Below are 13455 nucleotides of genomic sequence, written 5' to 3'. Positions count from 1 at the left end.
AGTTCAGAATAAAAAGTGAATGTGAAACTAATTAAAAACAAATCCAGCAGAAATTTATTTTAATGTTTCTGTATTATTATTATTATTATTATTATTATTATTATTATTATTAATAATAATATAATTTATTTTGACAAATTTAAACCTTTATGCAAAATCGTCTCTCACTTCCATCTTGGATCAGCATTCCCTGCTTGTTCAGTGCCTGCACAGATCTTGCTCTGGTGATTGGCAGTCTTTTTAGTTGTTAGGGGTGTGTCTGACAACAAGATTGTTGACTGTTTCCAATGACAACCGCTTTATATGTAGATTTTATGTATGTTTGTATATATATATATATATATATATATATATATATATATCCATTATATACAGAACACATACCTTATAAATGTAAAATATATCAAAGTAGTATTCCCATCCTTCCATAGATGACATCTTCGTAGGGTTACTGAGGCACAGTGCCAAGGAAGGCATCATACCAAAGCTGAGAAATTAGAATGATCTTCTCCAATATCAGTATTGATGTCTCCTTTTGTTGCACAGAGACTTCCAATAAGCTGCGCATTGATGGCCCAAACTGTTCTTCATTTCTCTCAAATAATTGGTCACTTGGGGGATTTACTGAATTGTACCCGAAAGGATTTCTTGGCTGTCGTAATGTTGGTTTAATGCAATAAAGGTCACTTAAAAAAAACTAATGAGAGAATGCATTTGATGGTGCGTAGCATGCGTGGAGGTTTGCGCAAATGGTAACCTCATGGGGGGGGGGCAGATTCTTCTTCAATGGAGTGTGAGGAGCTAGGCCGGTTCTTAAAGGGTTTGACCCATGAAAAACATTTATGACCTATCCACAGGAGAAGCTATAATTGTATGATCATCCGAATCACCAGCGATCACGAGTACGAGGGTTCCGTATCCCGCGTTTGAATGGAGCGGCAGTCACAAGTGCGCGCTACTGCTCCATTCATTCTCTATGGGACTGACGTAAATAGCCGAGTACAGCGAATATAGAAGGAATGAAACAATAGTGCGCACGTGGAACTGCTGTTCCATTCAAACGTGGGACACGGGACCCTCAATCAAGTGATCGCCGGGGTTCCCATCGATTGGATCCGCAGCAATCCCACAATTATCACCTCTCCTTTGGAGAGATGATAAATGTTTTTCATGGGCCAATACCTTTAATGGATGTAAAATACTCTATAGACGTCATGTTACAGCTAGGTAATGACCAATCTTGGCGCCATTATAACTGACCTTGAAGTTGTCATCCAACTTTTCTAGAGTCCTGAATATCAAATCTACTTGGTTATACAGAGATATTAGGGGTTGCATCACTAGGCAGATTTGCCATTCAGAGATGTATTGCGGTATAATGGAACCCTATAGGTACATTTTACGTATATGCGCCAAGAGCTTTTCCCGATGTATACATCAAGTGTACAGGGAAAACGTATGCAAGGGGCCTTAAATGTGTTCTCCAGTGTGATCACTTCCAGCCACTCGGCCGGCAGGTTCCCTTCAGATAATTCCTGTGTAGGTACAGCTATACCCCCATGGACAGGTATACTTATGGATAGGCCATTATAGGATGCATCCAATGGTAATTGGTTTACTTTGGCGTAACGAGAGGAAACCTCAATAATGAAGAACCAACTTCCCAGTTTGACTTTAAGAGAAGAGAACGAATGGTTGAACTAGTGAATGATCATAATTATTGTGTGAACATGGTGGATACGTTAATCTAAAGTACAAGGGTAGACTAAGAAGGCAATAGGGGAATTACATGTTTTGGTTGGATGATAAACCACTTGTGGTTGGGACCAGGTGTAACCATGAGTCTTCGGATAAAGGACATCCATCAGTAGCTCATTTACAAATTTCCCATGATCCATTACTTGTGCCCCGGCTGTTATATAGCCATGTAAAAAAACAAAAACTTACAATGGCCATGTTATGGGCGCTGGGCATATAAATATCCTCATAGGGTCCATCTTGTTCGCTTCGTATTAATTCTTGTAGCACCAAAAAGAGCAATAATACAGTGGAGAGACCCTTACGCCTCCCATCGTCTCTGTGCCAGGCGGTGGAGAGGCAGCTGACGGGCCTATGTGAGCTCGTGCCCAGTGACTGGCTGCATATGTTTAGACTTCGAGCATCATTTATTAAAACCTTTCCTGGCATAAGACTTAATTTCTGCTCTCTCTCCTCTTCCTGAAAGTAGAAATAAGAGGAGCGTAATGAAGGGAACCGCAAGCCTAAGGGAGACAAGTTGAAGCAGATGAGCGCTGACATGCGCCAGGGACGGGAAGACTCTGCTCCCCCTCCTGCCCTGAGTCTGCCAGACAAAACTTACCCGGCATAAGCTGAAGAATGATTAAATCCGAACCTTCTTGAATTCATTGTGGAATCCAATGTGCTATTCATTTATTCCCAAAAATAAATGAGTTTCCCAGCAGACTTAATCACAGATTCAAATATAATGTACCGTAATCATTTTCTTTTTTAATTATATTGATATTTTTATATGTATTTTTTCCAATAATTTTTTGTTTTTAGTATAGATCCCAATGATAAATGGAGTTGTGCTTTACAGAGGAGGAACTGGAAGTTCAGTGGTGGTATAATTAAATGAAAACTCCAATTCTAAAAAAATTTACAAAAAGAGTGAAAGTGTCTCGGTTTTTTAAAAAGGAGACATTGAAGTTTGGCAGAAGTTGTGATTGTGATGCTCCCACCTGAGTGGCTGTGGTGTTCTTTTCACTAGGCAACAATGATGCTATGACGTTAATCATCTGGTCCAGAGGAGCGTTTTACCTGCCGGCAGGAAGGATCGTCCCGAAGAAAATGACCGTCAGATCCTCCATGCATAACTTTGCAAACCACAAATTGTTTTTTAGTGGTTTAAAAAGTTGCGACCATTTCTTTGAGAAGACATCACCTCCATCTAGACCAGATGTGTTGTTGCGGTTCTTACTGGGAAGTGAATTCTAAAGCTGCAATTGGTTTGGCACCGGCTAAACTGGGGTGCGGAGTCGAAGGAATCTCCCTGTTGTTCACCCTAGAACGCCATAAAGGGGATATGTTTTTTTTCAGTCGGATTCCCAGTTCGTGGTCCCTAGAGTAGTCACCTATTGGCTGCGTGTGCGCTGTAGGAATGTAGAAATGATGTAGGTTCAGGGAAGAAGTGAAGCCAGGGATTGTCACCAGGAGAGCAGTCGGGATGTGACAAAATAGAAGAATAGACAAAAATGTGATCTAGAAGACAGGGCCAGGGGTCGAAACCAGGATGTCAAACATCAAGTATCAGATAACAAAGCCGAAGGAGCAAAACACAGGTGAAATCCAGAGGAAAGTCAGAGGTCCGGGTCAGAGTTCGGGTCAAAATACGTGTTAACAAGCTTAGACAGAATGTACCTTAATCCACAGGCCGGGGATCCAGGTGGTTCTACTTTTTGAAGCCGGCCGCTGTGTGATGTCATCGGAGAGGGCCGGTCATCATGCGTCATCGGAGAGTGCCGGTCATCATGGACATGCACACTTTGAGAGGACTACTTCTTTAGAAGACAATTTTTCCCTGCAATTTTTGGGTGGTCACTTCAAAGAGGTTTCATGCTACAATCGTTGAAAGCCTAATAGGAAGAGCAAAGAGCAACACTGTTGGGTTGGTCTAATGTTAGTAATGGGTGTTGCTTCTTAAAGCCACGGTCCAAACCTTTTACATCATGGCAGATAGTAAGGATATCTCCAATGATGGGTCGGAGTCTACACAGATACATGAATACAATTATATCTCCTGCTTATATTCCACTGTGGGAGTACAATGCCTTCAAGATAAATAATATGTAATGTGAAGAATCGTTAGCTCTTCCAATAAGGTAGACAGCACAGTTTTATAGATTTGCCTCAAGAAAACGATCATTTTCTTTCCATTTAGTCTTCGTGCCAAAATAAATTCATGCCTTGGGTTACATCATTTGAACGTAGGTGGAAGTGGTCTTCTGGCAATGTGAAGACTAATAAGATTAAGTAAGCAAATACATTCTTGAAGTCTCTAACGTGGAAATATGTGATTGAAATCTGGAGGCGCATATGTGATGATCCCTTAATTAAAATCTAGATGTTGTGATTTTGGGCCTTCAAAGATGTTTGAGCAGGAAATCTTGATGGAGAGTTGAAATGATAGATCTTATAGATCTTCTTCATTGTTTGTGTTGTAGGGTTGTTCCAGGAGAAACCTCGGAGCCTTCAAAACAACATTCGGACCTCGTCAGACAAGAAGAAGAGAGGCTCTCTGTCAACATGGAACAGCAAGATGACCATCGGTGACACTGGACATGAGGGTGAGTTGAATTGCAACATCAAATATGTATTTGATATGTGGTAGAGGGACATAGATGTAGGGTTGTAGAGGTACCTGGCCCTGGTGCTCCGAAGGGCCCAAAGGTCGGCAACATAACAGGACGACAGTATTATGAATGGCACATGGTAGCTGGTGGGTGGACGGGACAGATTTAGCATTGGGGCACAGGAACTTCAAGTTAAACCTCTGATTCAGTAGATAGTTCACCCTAACCCCTTCATGGATACAGAGACTCTCATGAATCGAAAATGGTGCCATTATTTCAGAAAGTATGACGTATGTTCATCATAGGCTAGGTTCACATCACGTTTGGGCTCTACGTTCAGAGTAAATATCCTGGGAAAGTCTCCAGACAGATATGTCTAATGTGCCCATAGACATTCATTAGCCAAAGACAGTGGTGGACATACCATATGTGCAACCTGTGCCCAGCAGGCAATGGGGCGCAAAAAAGAAAAGAAAAGTATAGTTCTTCCAACTGCTTATTAGATCACATGTAAGGGACTTTTCTCATTCCCATCCATATCTCACAATTACTGGTGGATTGGCACGTCACTGAGGAATTTTATGGAGAGCCAAGAATGAGGTGGTCTATCGCAAGCACCCCACTGTCATCAAAGTGGCAGCTAGACTACAAGGGGCCCATATACTGTTCTTGAACAGTGGCCCTTTGTTGCTGGTGTCTACCCCTGGCCAAAAATATGCCAAAACAGTGTCCTTCTGGCATACACTTGGTTGGTATAGGTCACAACACAATAGAATAATAGGTTCAACGTGATGCCATTTTTCTATATTCTCAAATAAAAATTTTCTTCCCCCAAATGTTCACCTGACCTGATCATCTGTAACTTCTCAGATTTGCAGAGAACAGTGTATGTCACCAGATGTAAATGGGAAGGATGGGCAACGATTTACCGACTGTCATTTAATGCTTCTGCTACACCCCCCTGGCAATCTACCCTACCTGGAGATGCTGAAGTGACCTCATTTCAGGTAAGAAAACAGATGCCCAATCATAGTCCTTTATGTATCTGATCAATTCCCCATAGACCTCTGTTCCTGTATGTGACAGATACAGATTATCATGCTAATGGGAAAGGAAACCCTCCATTCGTCAACTGGAATGGCGCCAATTCTAGTAGTCAAGGATTCAGAGTGAACTTCATGTGTCAATCTACAAGGAGGGAGGAGCAAATTTTTGCTTCTACATTCATCTCTTTTGGTGACCACTGGTGGAAACCGGAGCTCTGTGCACTCTCTCACCACTCATGAGGCAGGACGATGGGGCCCACACGCTACATATAATTTACACCCACTACAAGGGCAATCTCTATGGTACATATGGCTTTGGGGTCTAGATTGGTTTATGACTTACAGTAGTTCAACCAATCTTATCTTTTCCTAAATTTTCTCGTTGACCGTAAATTGGCCAATGTCAAAGTCATTAGCAGGAGAAAGATATCCTGTCTTGAAAACTTGAAACTCTATACTGCACATTTAGCTGCCAGTGGGCATCACTGTTCTGAAAATAAGAAGGCCCGAATAGGAACTTATTCCATTTCATGGTCCATAATGCAACGGAAAAACTGAACACAAAGGTTATGACATTGAAGTGTCCTTGGTTGTCCCAAAGCTTCTCACTGAGATCTCTAGTTTACGTTTTTATGTAGGCTCACAGTTTCCTCAAATATGATTCCTTTGTACAAATTAATCTAGCCAGAATATGACAAATAAGTCAGTCAAAAAGGGGATACCAACTTGACTACGTTTTTGACATTATAGAGACAGATCAGCAGATTTCATTGGTGGGATCCATCACTCCAAGGGGTCAGAGGTATTTGTAAAATGCAACACAGTGGTTCTTCAGAATGGGTTAAGTGCCTTCAAAAATATATGGGTTTAGGACCTTCTCAATATTTATGGGAACCCCAGCTCATGGACAGCCCGCTACCTTCATTCGTTCTTCAACAGATGGGTATATTGCTCCCATATTTAGCGTTCTGCATTACGGACATAACACCCAGCCCCAAAACTTAGAGCAAAGGGTGATGATGATCTAAGGTCCATCCAGTAGAACCACACAGGGTCCGGAGGTTGAAGGCATAATATGAACACTAACACTTGGCTGTTATAGCAATCACAAAGGGTTCACAAACTTTCTTCCTAATAATTGTAGCATTAATCCACATTCTCTTTTCGCTATTGTACGTTATTCTTTTTAAGGATAAACGTAAAAAACAAAACCACCTATGGGTATGTTCACACACAGAGTTTTCAGGCGTATTTCGGGGCATAAACACCTCGAAATACGCCTGAAAAAACAGTAGCTGAGCGCCTACAAAGATCTGTCCATTGAAATCAAGGGCGAAAACTGCATTATGTTCAGACGGGCGTTTTTTTTTTACGACCGCTGTTTTAAAATCGGCAAGTAGAAAAACGTCCCGTTTGGCTATGTTCACACGCGTAACAAAAAACGTGTGAAAATACGGAGATGTTTTCAAGGGAAAACAAGCCTCTGATTTTCAGCTGTTTATTAAGCAACTTGCATTTTTAAGCGGCATTTTTTACGCCCGTTTTTGGAGCTGTTTTTCTATTGAGTCGATGAAAAACAGCTCCAAAAACAGCTCAAGAAGTGACATGCACTTCTTTTTACGGGCCGTTTTTTTACGCACCATTTTTAAAAACGGCTGCGTAAAAAACACTGCGTGGGAACAGAACGCTGTTTTTCCCACTTAAATCAATGGGTAGATGTTTGAAGGCGTTCAGCCCCCGTATTTTCAGCCATTTTTCGGGGCGTTTACAGCCCGAAAAACGGCTGAAAATAGGTCGTGTGGCTACATACCCTCAAGAGGAGCAGGTCACTTCTTGAGCTGTTTCTGGAGCTGTTTTTCACAGTGTCAATAGAAAAACAGCTCCAAAAACGTCTAGAAAAAGTGCCTAAAAAATGTTTTCAGCTTCAAAAATAACCGAAAAGCGCTCCGTAATTTTCAGCTGCTTCTGATTCTGAGTCTGCGTGTGAACATACCCTGATAAATACCCCCCCCCCCCCTGTGCAGTATTTGTCTGCGATGTGCGTGCAGAGCGGGACGCTCTGATGAGGAGATTGAGCTCGGGGGGTCATGTTGATGCTCAGGATTTTCTCATTACTGAAGTCTGACATCTCTTTAGCGCTGCTGAAAAAATAGAAGTGCCCGGCGGCCGTTTCTCTCCACTTGTTGGGCTCGGAAATGATGAAGTATTACATTAACACACAGACATGTCTCCCTTGTTTAAAATAATTCCGCCATTATGCAGCCCTATTATTATGGCATCTTAAGCAGGGGTTGCAGGAAGCGCGTCTACGGATGAGCACCTGAGGATTAGCTTCAACGCTTAAGGACGGGCGAATGTGACACAAAGGATAACGATTTTCTTGGCAGAAATCTCAAGCTCCTCTAAGCAGCTCATATCTTGCCAGGCGTTCAGCGCCATCCTGCCCAAGTGCTGATTTGCATCAGTGTAGATAACGCAGATGGGGCGATTGTGCCGGGAGGCAGCTCACACCAGTCTTGTTATTGCATTTCTGTAGCATGGAGATATGTCATGGAGAAGTGATTCGACCAGCGTCCCCCCCTTCCCACCAATTCGCCAGCCATTACCTAAAGGGTGTGTATACTTATGCAACCCACTGTAATCTTTGCTCTGATGCTCTAAAAAGCAAGCAACTTGACAAATTGTCCCGGTAAAAATATATATTCTACCGTTTTGTGTACACAGCTCCTTTGCACACGATGTGTCTCCATGGTAACAGACTACAAACAAGCCCTGTGGTCTGGCAGTCGTGTGTTACTCTGCTTCGTCTGTTCCCTATTTTACAAACAGTAGGAACGGGGCAGATGGAAGGGAGTATATAGATAGATACATGACTGCAGGGTGAGATTACACATAATCCCTGTGTAATTATCATCTGTAACCATGGAGACACATGAGTGCGCATAGGAGCTGTATACACAGAACGGTAGAGATTTCGTAACCAAGATTATTTGCAAAGTTGGATATTTTTTTTATGCATTAGAGCAATAAAAGTACTGGTTGAAAAAGTTGACATAGCCTTTCATTTATTTAGCCAGTGAAAGCAAAAGATGAGCAATGCAATCGATTTATCCTTGGCTTGACAATTGGCCGACCTAATGACTTGGACTGATCAATTTTCTCCCTACTATTATAGGTAATTGGTTATAAGTGAGTGAATCCATTTCCTAAAGCCTAAAGAAATATATATATATACCCCCTCTAGTACAAATTCCAAAACATGTACAATTTCCCCCTATCGAGTTACATTGTCACAGCAGATTTTGGGACCCCCCCCCCCCCCTGGCCTCTAAAATAGAAGTTGGCAGTAATAAAAATGGAAGTTGATAGTTGGGGCCCTGTGACATATTTTTCTTTGTGGCCCCGGAGCTTCACGTTACCCCTCTGCTTAGAAGCTATAACAGGTTCCTCGATGTACAATCATCTTCATGCAAATTGTCTTTCTAAACATAATGTCCCTTCTGAGAGGAGTTTATAGCACAGGGTTTGTAACGTAGTAATCCATTATTATGGGATAATTGTGTCTGCTACGTTTTTCTCTTTTCTTTTTTTTTTGGTGGTGGGAAGGGATGGATCTACATGAAGTCTTAAAGGTTCCTTTATGAAATTTTTGGAGGAAGAAGAGAGATAGATGATAGATAGATAGATAGATAGATAGATAGATAGATAGATAGATAGATAGATAGATAGATAGATAGATAGATAGATAGATAGATAGATAGATAGATAGATAGATAGATAGATAGATAGATAGATAGATATGAGATAGATAGATAGATATGAGATAGATAGATAGATATGAGATAGATAGATAGATATGAGATAGATAGATAGATAGATAGATAGATAGATAGATAGATAGATAGATAGATAGATAGATAGATAGATAGATAGATAGATAGATAGATAGATAGATAGATAGATAGATAGATAGATAGATATGAGATAGATAGATAGATATGAGATAGATAGATAGATATGAGATAGATAGATAGATAGATATGAGATAGATAGATAGATAGATAGATAGATAGATAGATAGATAGATAGATAGATAGATAGATAGATAGATAGATAGATAGATAGATATGAGATAGATAGATAGATAGATAGATAGATATGAGATAGATAGATAGCTCAGGGAGAGCCGACTGTGCCAACAGTGCGACCAGGAGGCCGTGGAGGATGAGGCCCACTTCCTGCTACACTGCTCCAAATACTCAGCAGTGAGGGACACTCACTTCAGGAAACTCTCTGACCTCTTACCGGACTTCAGCTCCATGGAAGAGGAAGAGAAACTCTACATCCTGCTGGGTGAAGAGGAAACCACAGTGGGCACAGCGGCACAATATGTCACTGCATGCCATAGACTGAGAGAGATATGATATGCCATGGACTTGTATAACCCCGACCCTAGATATGTCCCTATCCCCAAGCCCTCAGTCCCTATCCCTCATTCCCTTACTTCTTACTTGCTTTGGCAATGCTAATATGTATTTGGTCCTGCCAATAAAGCTTCTTTGAATTGAATTGAATTGAATTGAATTGAATTGATAGATAGATATGAGAGAGATAGATAGATAGATATGAGATAGATAGATAGATATGAGATAGATAGATAGATAGATAGATAGATAGATAGATAGATAGATAGATAGATAGATAGATAGATAGATAGATAGATGATAGATAGATAGATAGATAGATAGATAGATAGATAGATAGATAGATAGATAGATAGATAGATAGATAGATATGAGATAGATATGAGATAGATATGAGATAGATAGATAGATAGATAGATAGATAGATAGATAGATAGATAGATAGATAGATAGATAGATAGATAGATAGATAGATAGATAGATAGATAGATAGATGATAGATAGATGATAGATAGATAGATAGATAGATAGATAGATAGATAGATAGATAGATAGATAGATAGATAGATATGAGATAGATAGATAGATATGAGATAGATAGATAGATAGATAGATAGATAGATAGATAGATAGATAGATAGATAGATAGATAGATAGATAGATAGATAGATAGATAGATAGATAGATATGAGATAGATAGATAGATAAATAGATAGATAGATAGATAGATAGATAGATAGATAGATAGATAGATAGATAGATAGATAGATAGATAGATAGATAGATAGATAGATATGAGATAGATAGATAGATAGATAGATAGATAGATAGATATGAGATAGATAGATAGATAAATAGATAGATAGATAGATAGATAGATAGATAGATAGATAGATAGATAGATAGATAGATAGATAGATAGATAGATAGATAGATAGATAGATAGATAGATAGATATGAGATAGATAGATATGAGATAGATAGATAGATAAATAGATAGATAGATAGATAGATAGATAGATAGATAGATAGATAGATAGATAGATAGATAGATAGATAGATAGATAGATAGATATGAGATAGATAGATAGATAGATAGATAGATAGATAGATAGATAGATAGATAGATAGATAGATAGATAGATAGATAGATAGATATGAGATAGATAGATAGATAGATAGATAGATAGATAGATAGATAGATAGATAGATAGATAGATAGATAGATAGATAGATATGAGATAGATAGATAGATAGATAGATAGATAGATAGATAGCGGGGCTGTGACAACCTTTCACAGTATAACAGGGTTTATGTTGATTTCATGAATGTCTGAAATAAAAGGGCTGCGCGGGTGGAGTCCCCTTTTACTGGTAAAACCCATTGAGAATATCTCCCGTTTTCCCCGTGGTGCTCTGCCTATGTCGTCGCCAGTCAGTAGGGTTCATTATACGCAGGGCGCTCAGATCTGAGGGTGTCACATTGTAAATGTTTGTTTTCATTAATCCATTGTTTAGGTGTATAAGATTCCTTACGGTAACTACACCTGGAAGCTGACAGCTTGTATGTCCACCATAGGGCTGCAGACAGAAATCTGTCCTAAGAAATGGATGATTACCTCGTCAGGGTGCGACACCCACAGAGGATGGAAATATGACTTCAGTTTCTATGCTGCGGATAAGGAGCAGTCATATGCAAGGTAATATTACACACGGCTGTCTGCCATGGGGTGCCGCATCCCAAACCTGCAGAGGATATACCACCGCCCGTATCTAGTGTCACCCTAAACCGCAGTCCACAGAGGAAACCATAAAGGGTGTAAAGGGAAGTGGTGTTTATGGAGTATTGGGAGATGCTGATGGGCCAGGAATCTCTATATGTTCATGTACCTATGTTTTGGGGGGAATATTTTTGTATGTTTGGCTATTTTTTACTTTGTTTGTATGATTGGGTAGTGTGTAGGAACCCTTAGGGACAGGTAAGGTATTCACACACCCTTGTAGGTATTTGCCACCTCAACCTGAGAACTGGTGTGGGCAATACGATGATGGATTGAATGTCAGAGGGGAAATGGAAGGCAATGCTCCACCCCACAGTAGAATCCCGGGTACTGAGACATCACCTCCTCCTCGGGGATGATAACCTGCCATGATAGAGACCTGGATATCGGCCCACAAAGATTGTTTCGTCTTCAATCAGGATACTGGAAAGATTTGGAAAAGTAACGGATTGCGTACAAAGGTTGCCGAAAGGCGAGCTCAGCCATTCCAAGGCTGACCGTGTGAGGGCGCAAGTAGCCTTACATGGGTCAGAATGCTAAAATTGGATCGGCCGCTGGAAAGACCCGCTGACGCCGCTAAAGAAAGATCAAGAAAATTAAAAAAAAGAAGATCCAGTACTTCGAGGCTTCGTTCTATGGACTAGGAGATTTCATTTCAACTTCATTCTATGGATTGTGAGGTTTCATTTCTTTGGACACTAGACTCCAGAGTCTGAGGACTTGCGGGAAGGTGACCTTGAGGAGATAGGTGATGTCGAGTATCTAGCTCCAATAGTATACTTCCTTACATCTCCGACCACTACCAGTAACCAGGGAGGTTGAGGGGGTAAATAGAACCCCACAAACACTTCCCCAAATTGCATTTTCGAGTCCCCGACAACAGGGGGATTGTAAGGGGAAGTGTCCCTATTTCTATATATATATGTATATAGATATATGTGTATGTATTGTATGTGTATATTATATAGCAATTAGAGCGACGTTAGTATAAAGGAAAGGTAGGGAAGCTAGGCATAACCCTAGGGACCCTGATTATAAAGGAGGTAGTAATAGTGGGTGACACGAGTATGCAAACCCCGTTATTACCCCACCCCCTTTTACAAAGGGCATGAGATATAATCTACAGAAACAGTTTAGGCCCCATGCACACGAACGTAAAAACGGCCGTAACTTCTATTGGTCACGGGTACCTCCCCGTATGCTTACGGGAAGGCGTCCGTGCCGTTGAAAAAGATAGAACATGTCCTATTTCAGGCCGTAATTATGGCACGGGCAGGCCCATAGAAGTCTATGGGGCTCCCGTAATTACGGGTGACTACGTGTACGCACCCGTAATTACGGGAGCGTTGCTAGGCGACGTCAGTAAATAGTCACTATCCAGGGTGCTGAAAGAGTTAAGCGATCGGCAGTAACTGTTTCAGCACCCTGGACAGTGACTACCGATCACAATATAGATCAACCTGTAAAAAAAAAAGACGTTCATACTTACCCAGAACTCCCTGCTTCTTCCTCCAGTCCGGCCTCCCGGGATGACTTTTCAGCCCATGTGACCGCTGCAGCCAATCACAGGCAAATCACAGGCTGCAGCGGTCACATGGACTGCCGCGTCATCCAGGGAGATCGGGCTGGATGTCGAAAGAGGGACGCGTCACCAAGACAACGGCCGGGTAAGTATGAATTTATTTTACTTTTACCTCGGAAAGGGCTGCCCCTTCTCTTTATCTTGCCCTGATAGAGAGAAGGGGCTGCCGATTAGTGCAGTGCAATTTTGCAGTGAAAACGTGCCTATAAATACGGGTGGAATACTGATGACACCGGACCCGTATTTACGGGCACGGGTCCTTAAATACTG

The 13455-nt window shown here is 41.0% G+C and overlaps 1 protein-coding gene across 1 annotated transcript in view; it reads left to right on the top strand.

The window, feature by feature from the left end:
- The window catches only part of DISP3 (dispatched RND transporter family member 3), a 98144-nt gene that overhangs the window by 65537 nt on the left and 19152 nt on the right, over positions 1 to 13455 (top strand). The window contains exons 11-13 of the mRNA XM_075839358.1: positions 4224 to 4346; positions 5223 to 5359; positions 11341 to 11522. Coding sequence (XP_075695473.1) covers positions 4224 to 4346; positions 5223 to 5359; positions 11341 to 11522 — 442 coding nt within the window. The remainder of the gene's footprint in view (positions 1 to 4223; positions 4347 to 5222; positions 5360 to 11340; positions 11523 to 13455) is intronic.

Source organism: Rhinoderma darwinii, chromosome 10 (assembly GCF_050947455.1).
Source record: "Rhinoderma darwinii isolate aRhiDar2 chromosome 10, aRhiDar2.hap1, whole genome shotgun sequence".
NCBI lineage: Eukaryota > Metazoa > Chordata > Amphibia > Anura > Rhinodermatidae > Rhinoderma > Rhinoderma darwinii.
Note: the sequence above shows the minus strand (reverse complement) of the source record. Positions and strands in the feature narration are given on the sequence as shown.